The 13546-nt window shown below is 44.6% G+C and overlaps 1 protein-coding gene across 1 annotated transcript; it reads right to left on the bottom strand.

The window, feature by feature from the left end:
- Nucleotides 1–562: 562 nt before the first annotated feature.
- Nucleotides 563–10901, bottom strand: SPP2 (secreted phosphoprotein 2). The gene is made up of 7 exons (XM_069860685.1): nt 10752–10901; nt 10527–10651; nt 8973–9095; nt 7317–7427; nt 5402–5455; nt 4752–4848; nt 563–978 (listed from the first exon to the last, which is right to left on the bottom strand). Exons 1-6 carry the CDS (start codon nt 10798–10800, stop codon nt 4762–4764), a joined length of 549 nt encoding a protein of 182 aa, XP_069716786.1. The 5' UTR covers nt 10801–10901; the 3' UTR covers nt 563–978; nt 4752–4761.
- Nucleotides 10902–13546: the final 2645 nt, after the last annotated feature.

The raw sequence follows: 13546 nt of genomic DNA, 5'->3' as shown, positions 1-13546 counted from the left end.
GAGCCTTTGCTGTTGCAGCAGCTACCTGTGAGACACCTCTTTGTTTCCTTCACTACATACAGAAGATGATCCGACATGACTGCGTCTGTACGAACCTCTTCGGATGCCTGTTTACAAATGACTTGTGCATGTTCAGCGTGGTCACATCTGCACTGGGTGAACTAGGTACGCACAGAAGCACTAATGTGGTTCCAGCCTACATTGTAACTATAACCAAAGGCAAACTTGGTGGTGAAGCCTTAAAAAAAATAAACAAAAAAACCCACCCAAAACTGCACATTGACCTTTTCCTTCCGGAAGAGCTGCAGCGAGGACTCTGTTGCACGGAGGGAAGAGAACTGGACAAGACTGTAAAGACCCGTTTCCCAGCAGTGGAATACATCAAAGGCCTGTTCTGACCCGGTCTTATTCCAAAAGCCATAGTACCTGACAAGCAACATCATTAGCTTCCCTCAGCCCCCTACTTTAGTGGCCAAGTACCCATTAAAGTCAGATTGCTGGTGGAGTAAAATTCACACCTTTGCATTTGTAGCAAGACATCTTGCCCACAGCTGCTGCACCCCAGAGAAAAAGCAATTAAGTGCCTTTATTACTTTGAATGAATCGATAATTAGCTACAAGCACTCCAGAAAATTACAAGCAACTGGAAAGCAACTGCAGAACAAACAGATGGAATAATGGTCTTTTAATAGCATCATTATGAGATGGTGCAGCACATACTGGACACAGTTAACCTAGGTGTTTGGGTCTGTCCTCCTAGTCAACTTTAGCACATCAGAAGGTGGCTGATGACTGACAAGGACACGAGTTAGCATCTCATGAGACCACTGGATGACCGTTTGATGTTAGAGTAGAAAGTTTCGGGAAAGGCTCTCACTTCATTACAGAACAGGTTTTCATGACAAAGAAAAGGAAATGGCATCAGGTTCGTCCTTCACATGCTGGATCTTTGAATCCTGATTCTTCTCATTCTTCAGTCTACTTCAAGAAAAAAAGGAATAAGGGAGAAATGTCACAGCTCAAAATTTGTCTCATGCTTCACAGAAGTAAACAAACACCTATGCCCTCAGAAATCATTGAATCATAGACTCCTTAGGTTGGAAAAGACTTTTGAGATCATCAGGTCCAACTGTATCTGTCCACTACTACATCATATCCCTAAGCACTTCATCATAAAGCATATATTCATCTCCACTGATTTGCTTAATAATTCGTTTAGTGTCAGAATCATATCATGCGGAATCTGTAAAAAGAAACCTGCATATGCAAAACACTTCACATGTGCAGAAATGTCAAGTCAATTGTTAATGAATGGGAAAAAAACCTGACAAATCCACAATCAGAGTGCTAGAAAAATTAACAACCAAGAAACTAGTAACATGGAGGGACACAAATCAACACGTATTGTGAAGTCTCAAAAGCAGAGATGGTTGAAGCTGTAAACCGGTGTATGGTCTTCTAAGAAATGTATGCGAATTAAGAGCTACAATCTGCACAAGAAATTTGAAATATGTTTTTCTAAAAGAACATGTGATTTGCTTCTACAGCAGTCTGTAGCCTACAGTGTATCCTCAGCAAGTTTGTCACCATGGCAACCTAACAGTTTTCTGTAAGACGATTTTGTTACTAAAATTTTAGGGATAGATTTGTGCCAGAGATGAGTGTCCACACATGCAGTAGTGATAGAGAGAGCATCCCTCTGAGAGCAGCTTGTCCAGAAGCACCTGGGATCTGCCCAGCCTTGGAGACAGGGAATGCAAACCAAAGAAACAGGACCAGCCACTAGACTCATCACTGGGGACCAAGTGACAAGAAAAGAAACAGGAGCAAGTGGGAACATGGGAAATTCCATCTCAGTTTAAGGAATTATCTTCCCCCAAGAGTGCTCTAACACTGAACCTGAAGCCCAGAGAGGACAAGGGATCTATATCCTGGGATATTCAAACCTCATCTATGCAGTCTTGTGAATCTGGTCCTGCTTTGGGCAGTGGTCCTGCTTTTGGGTTGGGCTTCCCAAGTTTGTCCCTCCCAACTTGAATGATTCTTTGATGAGCTCATTTCTAGTGCCTGCAAAATGCAACAGGGAACAGTAGGCTGGAAAGCAGCTTAGAGACCTTTCCATTGCTCCAGTGACGTCCTGTTATTTTTCTCCAGTAATTAAATTAAGGGGCTTGCAATCAGGCCTTAGAAATTGTGAAGTCTAAGGAATCATCCAAGCTCTGCATCCTCCAGAAGCAGGAGCAATTTCCTCAGCGCAGTGTCAGGTGTAATCCTTTAAATCAGGTTGAGAAGAGGTGGACAAAGGGCAAGGCAAGAATCCCTGCTGTTCAGAATAGCAGCAAGAGATTGTCAGAGCAATTCTCCTCTCTGCTGTAACACCTCTGTTTCATCCCTGCACAAGGATCTGACCCGAGCATCAGGAAAGGTTCTGCCTGGGTCTGTTTCAATTTCAGTCTTTCACCTCTGAACAGATGAAAGCACGCTGTCTTCTCTGCTGCAGAATATGACAGATGCCAGATGACACCTAGAACTCAGCTATCACAGGAGGTATGTCAGTGTTGCCTGTCATTTCCTCCACATTGCTTAAGTGATAAATTGCTCTAGCTCTCGCTCTCAAAGCTGATCCCATACAGAGCTCATGCACTATGCAACAGATCCCATTCTGCAGGGATTTTCCTTCCCTCTGATGTGTCACTTTTCCCCCCCCAGAAAGCAATAAGCTGCTTTCTGAGAACTAGAGAAAGAGGGGTGGGTGAATGGAGAGGACAGAAAACAAAGGCAGATTATGTGAAGCTTTGAGAATACAAAACTGGAACCAAAATCAAGCAGCTTCTTAATAAGGACACTGGGGATTAAAATCTCATCTTTACAGGCTCCACAAGAGTTATGCACCCTGCTCTATTATTATTTTTATAGAAGATGAAAACAAGCATCTATTTTACTCTGAAGATTCGATCCTGGATTTCTTGGGTATGAGAAGCAGCCTGATGTCACTGGTTTTTCTTCCACTGAAAAAAAACCCTACCATCCAAGCGTGCATGTCTGTTCACTTCTGCTTCTGCAAGGCTGCTAATCAGCTTGTAACAACTGCCCTCCCTACCTTCCTGCCAGCAGTGAGCACCTGGCACAGGTGCAAACACGCCAGAGTCATTCTAAGAAATATGTAAAAAACTCAAGGAGGAAATCGCAGCCCCTTGGCTTGACGCAGAAAGAATTTGATTGTCTGTTAAAAACCACTTTTCTTGTGTGATTGATGACAGTAAGAGAAAATCATCATTCACAATCTGCAGATGTACTGCAAGCAAAGGCAAGAGTTTTCTTCTTAATTTTCCTGATCAAGACAATGAAGCTGGTGAGACTCCAGACATAAGTCATAGGTCGAACTCCACCCTGCACAAAAATACTGCCTTAGGCAGCTCATTTTGAAAAAGTAGAGCAATGGGGTCCTTTTCATTTGCTTGCTGAGATTCAAGGTGAGTTTGAGTCATTTTTTTAGGCTCCTCTTTGCAATTCAGAGCCACAAACACCATTAGGCGGATTCCAGTGTAATGGAACCCACAATTCCACATACCTATGCACAGTCAAAAAGCCTTTCATGTTGTGCGTTCTTCACAGCATCCTTTCAGAGCAGGAGTCCCTCCTCCCCACGAGGTTTCAGAGGAGATTGCCTGCATCGCTAACATGCCCTTTGCTGACACTGTGACAACTGGCTCAGCTCCAACAAGCTCTGCATGTACCTTGCAGGCCACGATAACTAACGACCTTAAGCTCGCAGGCTAAGGTTGTTAACCAGTGATCAGCTGTTGTACAGCAGCTGGCTCTCCTGCTGTCACTCGCTCATGTGCCTCAGTTACTTGTTGTAAATATTGGCTCACAGTGTGACATGTGAATTTTACAATCTCCCCAGTTCCAGAGATACACTAGGAAATAAATCCAGAAAATCTGATTAGTACTTGTCGCTGAAGTAAGCTCATTAATCATTGATATGATTCTTTCATATGCAGTTTGCTAACTCCTGCAGGCATCAGCAGAATGGTGGGTCTGCAGACTGCAGAGCTGGAAAAGTTCTTCTTTATATAAAAATTTCACCAATTTTTTCCCTCTTGAATATTTAGGACGTACTAATAAATAAAGAGTCAGAAAGCACTAATGAGATCATTTAGCCGAGCTTCTTGCATAGAGTTAGGCATAAGATTCCTTTGAAATAATTCCCACCTTGAGTACTATGTGCAGTTCGGGGTGCCGCAGTATAAAAAGGATATTGAGCCACTGGAAAGTGTCCAGTGGAGGGCCAAGAAGTTGGTGAAGGGTCTAGAGTGGAAACCGTATGATGGGCAGCTGAAGTCACTTGGTTTGTTCAGCCTGGAGAAGAGGAGACTGAGGGAAGACCTCATCGCACTTTACTGCTTCCTCACAGAGGGAGGAGGAGGAGGAGTCGCTGATCTCTTCTCCCTGGTGACCAATGGCAGAACCCAAGGGAATGGCAGGGAAGATGTGCCAGGGGAGGGTTAGGTTGGATATTATGAAAAGAGTCTACACCCAAGTGCTGGTAGTGCTGTTTGCGCTCTGTGTCACTGAATTTCCTCCTAAGCAAGTCTTACAAATGCCCAGAGTCACATGGCTTTTCACATGCTTGCAGCCAAGAAGCACATTCTCAAAGAGGTCCTCTATGTTGAACTGTTACTTTCCCACTCTGCCACAAAACCTGCAGACCTAGGGTACATCAAAGCTACACTTTGAATTTTACTCACCTGAACTATATTATTCAATCCTGTCGGAGTTGAAATAGCCTCCACGGCTGCCACCTCTTCCCCTTGAAGGGAAGGCTTCAGGAGCAAATGTATCTTCCAAAATAGAAAAGAACGTGGGGACACATGAGCATTACAAGCTTTCAAACAGGTGTTCATTGAGCATTCTGCACAACATGAGGACAACTTCAAGGATGCATGTTAGTCATCACTCAGAGGGTGGTGGAGCACTGGAACAGCTCCCCAGGGAAGCAGTCATGGCACTGAGCTTGACAGTATTCAAGAAACATTTGGTCAACATGCTCAGACACAGTGTGAATGTTGGGGTCGTCTTATGTAGGGACAGGAGTTGGATACGATGAACCTTGTGGGTCCCTTGCAACTCAGGATATTCCATGATTCTTTGAAGTACTGATGATGAAAGCACAAATCGGGCAATACAGACAACGTGTACACACAATATTTCAACACCACTTGACTCTGCAGTCTTACAAACACCCCACGAAAATGGGGCTGGGCAGGACCTGGTCAACTGCTGGTCTTCCATATTTTGTTCTCCCTCAGACAGACGACCTTCAGATGGCCCAAACAGATAATCCAAAAGACAAACCAACATGTGCCAGGAGAGCCTAGCGTGGCAGAATTGCCTTACCTTCTCTGCGACTGTTGCCTCGCCTGTTGAGGTTCATTATTGGCATATACAGCATCTGTAAATCAAAGACATTTCTTTAAAAAGCTCACCAGTCAAGAAGTCCACCTCTCCTTCACTTTCTCAGGTACTATGTGATAACTGTGAAGTAATTCCAAACTTATTAATTTCTCTGAAAACAAAATCACTGCTTATGCCATTGCAAAGCACTGATGTTGCTAAGGAAGCCTGCAGTTATAGGAAGGCTCTCAGGTCAACATCTTTCTTACTTAATATCTTACCTGACCTTCCTGTAGCGCAGGTACAGGCAGGATAGCAAAGCCTAGAGAACAGAGTTGGTTGGGCAGTCACATCGGGCATTGCTTTGACTCATTTATTCCAAATTACTCATTTAAAAGCTCTCTGTATTTGTCTTCTGTTTGTCTCTATCCAAGTAATATGATCCCACCCTCAGCCAATCACAATTCCTCAAGTTCCACCAGGGGAGATTTAGGCTGGACATTAGGAAAAAATTCTTCACAGAAAGGGTCATTGAGCACTGGAACAGGCTGCCCAGGGAGGGGGTTGATTCACCTTCCCTCGAGGTGTTTAAGGCACGGGTGGACGATGTGCTAAGGGGAATGGTTTAGTGTTTGATACGAATGGTTGGACTCGATGATCCGATGGGTCTCTTCCAACCTGGTTATTCTATGATTCTATGATTCTTCTCCTGTCCAAATGTCACTACAGGAGCCACATCAACACCATCCACCACATCCACACCACACCATCCCACCCAGGTTGAGATCCCATGAACTGAATTACAGCTTTAGAGCAAGATCTATGGTGCACTTGCTGCAGCCCTCTGCAGGAATACTTTCCTTTTCATGTATAATAATTCCCTTGTCATTTATTCCTTATTAACACTGCAGGAAATATATTCCCCAGCAGGAATATTGGCAGCAGTACTGCGTTTTAAGTAATGGTTAAAGAAGACTTGAAGGAAGATGTCTGCTTGTAAAAGTAAGTGTTTATACTGAATGCCCTATCAAACAAGGGTTACACTTAACCCACAAAGACAGATCGAACATCTAAGATTGTGTTACATATTTGAATACTTCATGTGCCATCTTTCTGCTCTGCAAATCATGACTTCCCAGGGTGCATGCACTAGCTAGTTCTCAACAGAGATTCTGAACAACTAAACAGAAATTATGAGTTAATTTGGCAATTCACACCAAGAGAAGGTGATACAGAATCCTGTTTGTGTCAATTTATTATTTTAGTCCCTTGCACTTTCCAAAAAGTCCTCTGGCACCTTGTTTGTGAAACTGGCTTTACTCCCTGCACATAATCCTCAAGCACAACACCCACTGTAGATCTGTGCTGTAAGTGCAGGCAACCAGGTTCATATTAAAAGTGGACACTGGCATGATTGGAAAACAGTTACCAGGAATTCAGAGGTTGGGGCAGCATTTAATCACACCTTTCAAACTGAATAAGAGCTCAAACAGGCTCAGCAGAGCACATGTTCTTCAGCAACACTATGATTACGTGCTCGTCTGAGAGCTGGGTATGGTAAAAGGGCCAGAGCCATCACATTTGCTTCTGTCTGTAAGATGTGCTAGTCACTGTTCTCTAGGCACATACTCAATATGTCAATGAAGAACGAGTGTCGGAGTTGGTGGATGTGCCAGACTGCTGCAGAGATTCACACTCTCCCCAGGCATCCATCAAGCAAGGTCAAACTTCTCAGCTGATAGGAAGTGAAGCATTAAAGGAGGCAGATGGATTTTAAACCACATTTGCTTTTTCTGGCCAAAACCTCAAACAGCGACAGGAATTGCTGTTCACACCTATGCACCTGACTTCTCCTTAAAAGAGGATAGGCAGAATTTTCTCTCCCTCAGGCAGCAAAAACCAGTTTTCCCCTTCCTTACCTCCTCACTGCTCATCGATTCGGAGCTGGATGCGCCACGACGGCACTGCACAATAATGTTTGAGATCAGCTCACCAGAGACATCCACAACACTTCTGCAGAAAGCAGTTTGCTGTAAGACATCGAAACAGAGCAAATCTCAGAGCGAGCTATTGTGGAAGTCCTCTCATGGGAGTTTCCCTGGGGGAGAGAAGCTGCACAGGGATTTAAAATCAAATTCCAAAAGGAAGAAAGTCAAGCAAGACTACAAACCTAACAAACTATCAGAGCAGACTGGCCACAACAATATATTCTCATAGTATATGACCACAAACAAGCTATCGCTCCACTTGCTAATATGCAAAGAAAATCTCTGAAACCTTTTCGTGGCTCTGGCATCACCGATTCCAAACAGAAGAGCTGTGCAGGGCTATACTGATGACAGCTCCAGCTCTAGAAGTTAAACTACCTTTAAAGAAGTTGTCTCTATGATTTGACAGAAGATCCATCAAAACCTGCACCCAAGTTTTCAAAACAGAGATCCTCACACTGTCTTTTGTACCATATTGCCCCAAGGAGAAAAGAAGGATGGTGTCTATTTAGGATACAGTGGGAACTTTGCAGCAGCCAAGCCTTCTGTCTTTAAAGAAAACCTAGCAACAATTATCAATTCCATGTTGTCCCATCTACACACACACACATACAAGCCACTTAATCAAGAGTAGTAATACTTGAAAAGATGTTCTTCTCCCTCTTCATGGGGTAAACTACCTCCTGAGGTAGTACCATGACTCAAGCTGAGGAAAGCCTTTGCACCATCTGTTCTGTGCTTTCCCAGAATCCCTCTTCTTCCCTAAAGTTTATCCCCAGGAAGGACTGATAAGTTTGGCAGGCATTCACAGAGGAAAAAGAGGTGAGAAAAGCTCAGCTTGGAGCAGTGCGAAGAAGCAGATATTATCTCTGTGGAAGTCTGACACTGTCCCTTCATTGCATTTAGGGACTCAAGAGCTGCTCCACATGCTTTGCAAGATTTGCACAAGCAGTTAGGAGACAACCACTGAGAATCTTGCAGTGGGAGCCACGTATTGGCAAAAACGACTGCGTGCAGAGAAGTCTAGATTCAAAGATGATGTGTTTGCATCAAAGCCGGTCATCTAAGAATCAGAGCAGAGCACTAGCTACAGCAAGATCCTGATCTGTGTTTATTTCAAGCTGAAAAGAGAGTTGAAAACCTGAAAAAGATTAGCACTGTCAGTGCAGAGTAGGAATCTGCACTACACAGGAAGATAAGCCTTTATATGGCTTGATATAGATGCTTGATAGACTGAAGCAGGTCAAATGGCAGTATTTCTACCCTTTTATCTTAGAAAATAAGCTGTACCTTACTTCAAGGATTTGGTCCCAAAGTACACATTTTCACTACATGCTGCTCTAAGACACGCATTCTATTTTCAGCTCAGAGCTGCTCCTGCATTCCCCACTGACCAGGCAGAAGAGTTTCCCAGCACTGACCCTTCCCACCCAACACCCACTCCGTGCTGCAGGTTGTATTTGTTTGGCTTTGGTTTTGTCGTCAGGAAGCCAGTCGTTCTTCAGCACCAGCAGCATTTCAACACGTCCTGAGAACGTTCTGCACGGAGCAGGGAGGGGAGGTCACGTTCACACCCAAGGCACTTACCACGAAAGGCCCTATTTTGAAGTCACACGTGGACGGGTCTCTCCCTGATGCTTTCGGGCACACAGTTTCACGAATGCTGAGCTGCAGCTCTAGTCTGTAAGCATCGCTGTTCCACATGTCAACCTAGTAAAAAGCAAGGTCAACAGAACATACAACTAGTGCCTGTCGTTCTTCTATGCACACTACATGGCCACCTTGCTTCTTCATCAAGCAGGAGCAAGACAGAAGGACATTATGGGTCAGTGCCCCATTTAGAGAAGAATACGGTGTGTGACAAAGGGTATTTTATTGTGCTCAGGAGTTACTCTTTGAAGAAGATTTGATAGCAACAAGATAGAACAGCTTTTCACAGAGGGTTCACTTGGAACCTCACCACCATTGCAGAACCTTTCTACTCCCCGGAGTTGACTGGGGGGACTACAGCTACCAGCAGCAGATAAGCTCAGTGCACTACCCCCTCTTCTCTGGGAACCAGTTCCGCTTTGGATATCTAGGCTGGGAAGTCTATTGCAAATATATGAGGTGCTAAGGGACATGGTTTAGTGTTTGATAGGAATGGTTGGACTCGATGATCCGGTGGGTCTCTTCCAACCTGGTTATTCTATGATTCTATGACTTGGAAAGTAAATCACACGATGGCAAGCGATTGAATTAATACAGTTTACAGAGTCGCTCCCTGTCAGTTCAGGTGCTTCATTGGGCAGGTGCATGCAACACAGCAAGCATCAGAGAGTTTGGCTGCCTTTGTTGACACATTAGGATTTTCTTTTCAACTTCTCACCGTCTAATTAACATTTTAGCTCAAGATAGAAGACTCAAAACCAAAACCAAACCCAAACAACAACAACAAAAAAAACAAACAAAAAACACCCACTGCTTTCAAACACATTTTCCCCCCAGAACTAGATGAATCCAAAAGTCATCTTGTCATTTGTTCTTGCAAAAAACTTGATACAAGTCACCTATGGAAACAATGGTTCTGAGGATGTTCAGGAACATGGACATGCTGACTTTAACTTGGAAAGCTTTAATTCCTTAGCTCTGAATATCCAATACAGCTCTTAGCAAACACAAATTAAAGCTGATCAGGGATTCCTTCTTACATTTAGACACTAGTAGATTTAAACCAGAATTGGTATATAGAGATGGACAATGGAAACAGATTGGAGAAAGAATCCTGAATGTGTTTGTAGGGAGACCTTCAGATGAACCAAGTTACTTTATAACCAGAGCAAAGGAGATAGCTGGAGGTATTTAAAAACACCAGTTCAGAAAAAAATCTTACAAGACAACCCTAAAATCCTTATATTCTTATAAAACCTTACATTCTAAGGGTGGAAAATTTAAATTGCTAAAGTATTTTAATGACAAACTAGTGTACAAAGAATATTTAGGTTCCTAAAGCCATAGCTTAGATGATGCCCAAATCCACCCTCTTCCCAGCAAAATCAGAAAACTCCAATTAAATCTGAGCTTCCAGGGTTGGTTGAAAAAGAATTTTCCACCACAGCAAGCATATTTCAGGTAAAGGATCATTATTGTCTGGACACTTACTTTTGCAACATGGCTCCTGACAACACCATAGAGATTATTCCCCCATGACCGTGAATTGATCCTTGCAAGGGAAGCATTGAGAGCCTCTTCTGTGATGGGGAGTTCGTAGTCATACACTGGAAAACCTGAAACAGATGCATAGTTCCATAAGAAGTCGAGCGTGGTCCTGTACTTTTCCTCCCAAAGTCACCATAAAAAGATGTGGTTCCATTCTGAGCAACTTACCTGAACATGAGAAAACGCTCAGTGTGAGGACAAAAATGAAGATCCTCATAGTCTGATGTTCCAAATCCTCTGGTCTTTTCCCTTTCTAAGAAACTGTTTCCAATGCATTTTCCTCTGTCTTTATATAAATGTAGCCTTGATCCTATACCTGACCTTCCCATACCCAAGCTCTGCTACAAACACTGCACTTTAAACACAATTGATCTGAGAGCAAATATTTGCTGTCAGCTTTTCTCTATTTAGCAGCAATGCTCTGCTAAGTGATGGACTGCAGTGCTTTTGTTCCCCCAGGATTGTGACTAAAAGGAGGCACCAAATTCTTGATAACTCCACAGACAAAGGCAGAAGCGAGTTACGTCGTTCACTTTTAGCCATTAGTTATCCACTGAAACTTGGTAAGTCAACCCTCTACTGAGCACCAGACCCAGCACCTTTCTCTCTTGGCAGCAACTGGAGGAATTTACAAGCTGATGTTCCCCGAGGAGGGGAAAATTTCCCAGCCCAGAACAGGAGTGCACTCACACGGACCTGTCTGACACCACCACCTTTCAGGTCAAAGCATCCCGAAGAAGCCTCCCAGCTAGAAGAGAGAGGGTAGAACCTTGGAACAACCCCAGGTCTGTTAGCTCCTGCAACTTCTGCTACTTGGTACGTGCAGGAAGAGCTCCCACATCGCTCTGACTCTCGCGGAGCCTGAGCCCAGCTAACAAGTGAGTGGTTCTGGACACTTGGCTTCCCCTGTCAGATCCCCCTGATGCTAAGGCTTCATTTTCAGCACAGGAATGAATGGGATTTTTTAAAAATTATGGCCTGACTTCAATATTGAAAACACCATAAGAAATTACAGGGATTAACTAGACACAAGACCTCAGCACTCAGTTATCTGGAGTCAGACTGCAACTGGGCAAGGTGCTCTCTACACCTTCTCCAACACATAGCACTCAGCTTTCCAGATACAGGCTCTACCATCTTATTGCTCTACCACAATTACACCGCAACAGAGCTACTGAAACACTTCTAGCAAGATTCAGCCCCTGGGTTTTAAGTGTCCATGAGTGCTGGGAGGGAAACTCCTGCTTTCAAACAAGTTCACCCGTTGCTGACTGTTCACAAGGTAGAGATGTGTGTAATCATGCTCATTTTGAGGATTCTGTGTGTGACACCCCTCCACTAACCTTCAAATCACAGCTCCACTTGAATTATGAGGCATAGAATCACCAGGTTGGAAAAGACCTCCAGGATCATCGAATCCAACCATTCCCGCCAATCACTAAACCATGCCCCTCAGCACCTCGTCCACCCATCCTTTAAACACCTCCAGGGAAGGTGACTCAACCACCTCCCTGGGCAGCCTGTTCCAGTGCCCAATGACCCTTTCTGTGGAACATTTTTCCTAATGTCCAGCCTAAATCTCCCCTGGCGGAGCTTGAGGCCATTCCCCCTTGTCCTGTCCCCTGTCACTTGGGAGAAGAGGCCAGCACCCTCCTCTCCACAACCTCCTTTCAGGTAGTTGTAGAGAGCAATGAGGTCTCCCCTCAGCCTCCTCTTCTCCAGGCTAAACACCCCCAGCTCTCTCAGCCGCTCCTCGTAAGTCTTGTTCTCCAGCCCCCTCACCAGCTTTGTTGCTCTTCTCTGGACTCGCTCCAGAGCCTCAACATCCTTCTTGTGGTGAGGGGCCCAGAACTGATCACAGGATTCAAGGAGCGGTCTCACCAGTGCTGAGCGCTGAACTTCCCAAATGATGAGCACTCAAGGAAAGACATGGGAGCATGTGAAGTACCAGGGCTCGGATTTAATAAGGGAGAGGGTAAAGTTGCTTCTGGGTGTTAGGTTTTGCAGGATGGCAGTCAAACACAAGGTTGTACTCCACAGGGACCTGACTCCTCAGGTGACAGATGGAGTCAGGTAAGTATCACTCACGCTACAACTACTTTAAAGCAAAGACTCTTAAAGGCATTGCACGCCTAAGACACAACAGAAACAACTGCCCAGCTGTGGGCCTCAGTGGTTACTGGCCTCATTCCCCATTGTTGCTGTGAGATCCTAGATAAGGAATCTGTTAAGCCATAGCCCACGCCAGGAAAGAGTTTGGGTGCCAGTTGATAGAGCTGCGCATGAGCACAGAGACCATGCTAGGAACAAGCTGTGCCTGAGGTGGACAAGCAGACACGGCGCCAAACGAACCTTGTCGGGGTGCTACCACTGGCTACTGCCAAACCACGTGTGTGCCGTCCCACCCAAGCACTCCTTTGACAAAGGTGGAAGTGGGTGAATATTATCAAAAAGGGGTTGGCAATTTTTGCAAGCCAACTTGGATTTCAGCATTGGGAACATGATAAAAAGAATGCTGATTGAAACTTTGCCCTGTCAAAAGTCAGAGCCTTTTCTGTACATCCATTCTCCTTGTTCACTGCAGCTGAAGACACTCTCTCCTGGCTCTTGGACACGCTCCTCTGCAGCAAGGTCTGCCTTTCCTTCTTCCCAGCTCTCCTTATCTGCTGTCTATACCATGGGAAAGCGGGTAATATTCTTCCCTGCTGCAGCCAGACCAGGGTACCACAAAGTGAAGAATTTAAACTGAGCTGGAGATTGTCACAAACAGTCTCTGTTGCACTATGCCCAACTTTTCTTCAACTAGAGCCAAGACCACGCTCTCTCAGCTCAAAGACAGACCTGCTGATAGACTGTTTGACCTGCTTCTGCAGTGGTTTCTCTGCAGTCAGTTGTGCTGCTGCTGTAGCAATGAAACACAAGAAATGAGACTGCTCAAACTGCTTGCATGGAAAGAACTTGGC

Source organism: Phaenicophaeus curvirostris, chromosome 7 (assembly GCF_032191515.1).
Source record: "Phaenicophaeus curvirostris isolate KB17595 chromosome 7, BPBGC_Pcur_1.0, whole genome shotgun sequence".
NCBI classification, from domain to species: domain Eukaryota; kingdom Metazoa; phylum Chordata; class Aves; order Cuculiformes; family Cuculidae; genus Phaenicophaeus; species Phaenicophaeus curvirostris.
The sequence above is the reverse complement of the archived record's forward strand: the minus strand, read 5'-3'. Positions and strand labels throughout refer to the sequence as shown.

Coding starts and splice junctions, on each gene's coding strand:
- SPP2 (XM_069860685.1), bottom strand. CDS start 10,800: ATGAGGATCTTCATTTTTGTCCTCACACTGAGCGTTTTCTCATGTTCA. Junction 5,456..7,316: donor AATCGATGAGCAGTGAGGAG/GTAAGGAAGGGG, acceptor TTTGATTTACAG/ATGCTGTATATGCCAATAAT. Junction 4,849..5,401: donor GAGGCAACAGTCGCAGAGAA/GGTAAGGCAATT, acceptor TTTTCTATTTTG/GAAGATACATTTGCTCCTGA.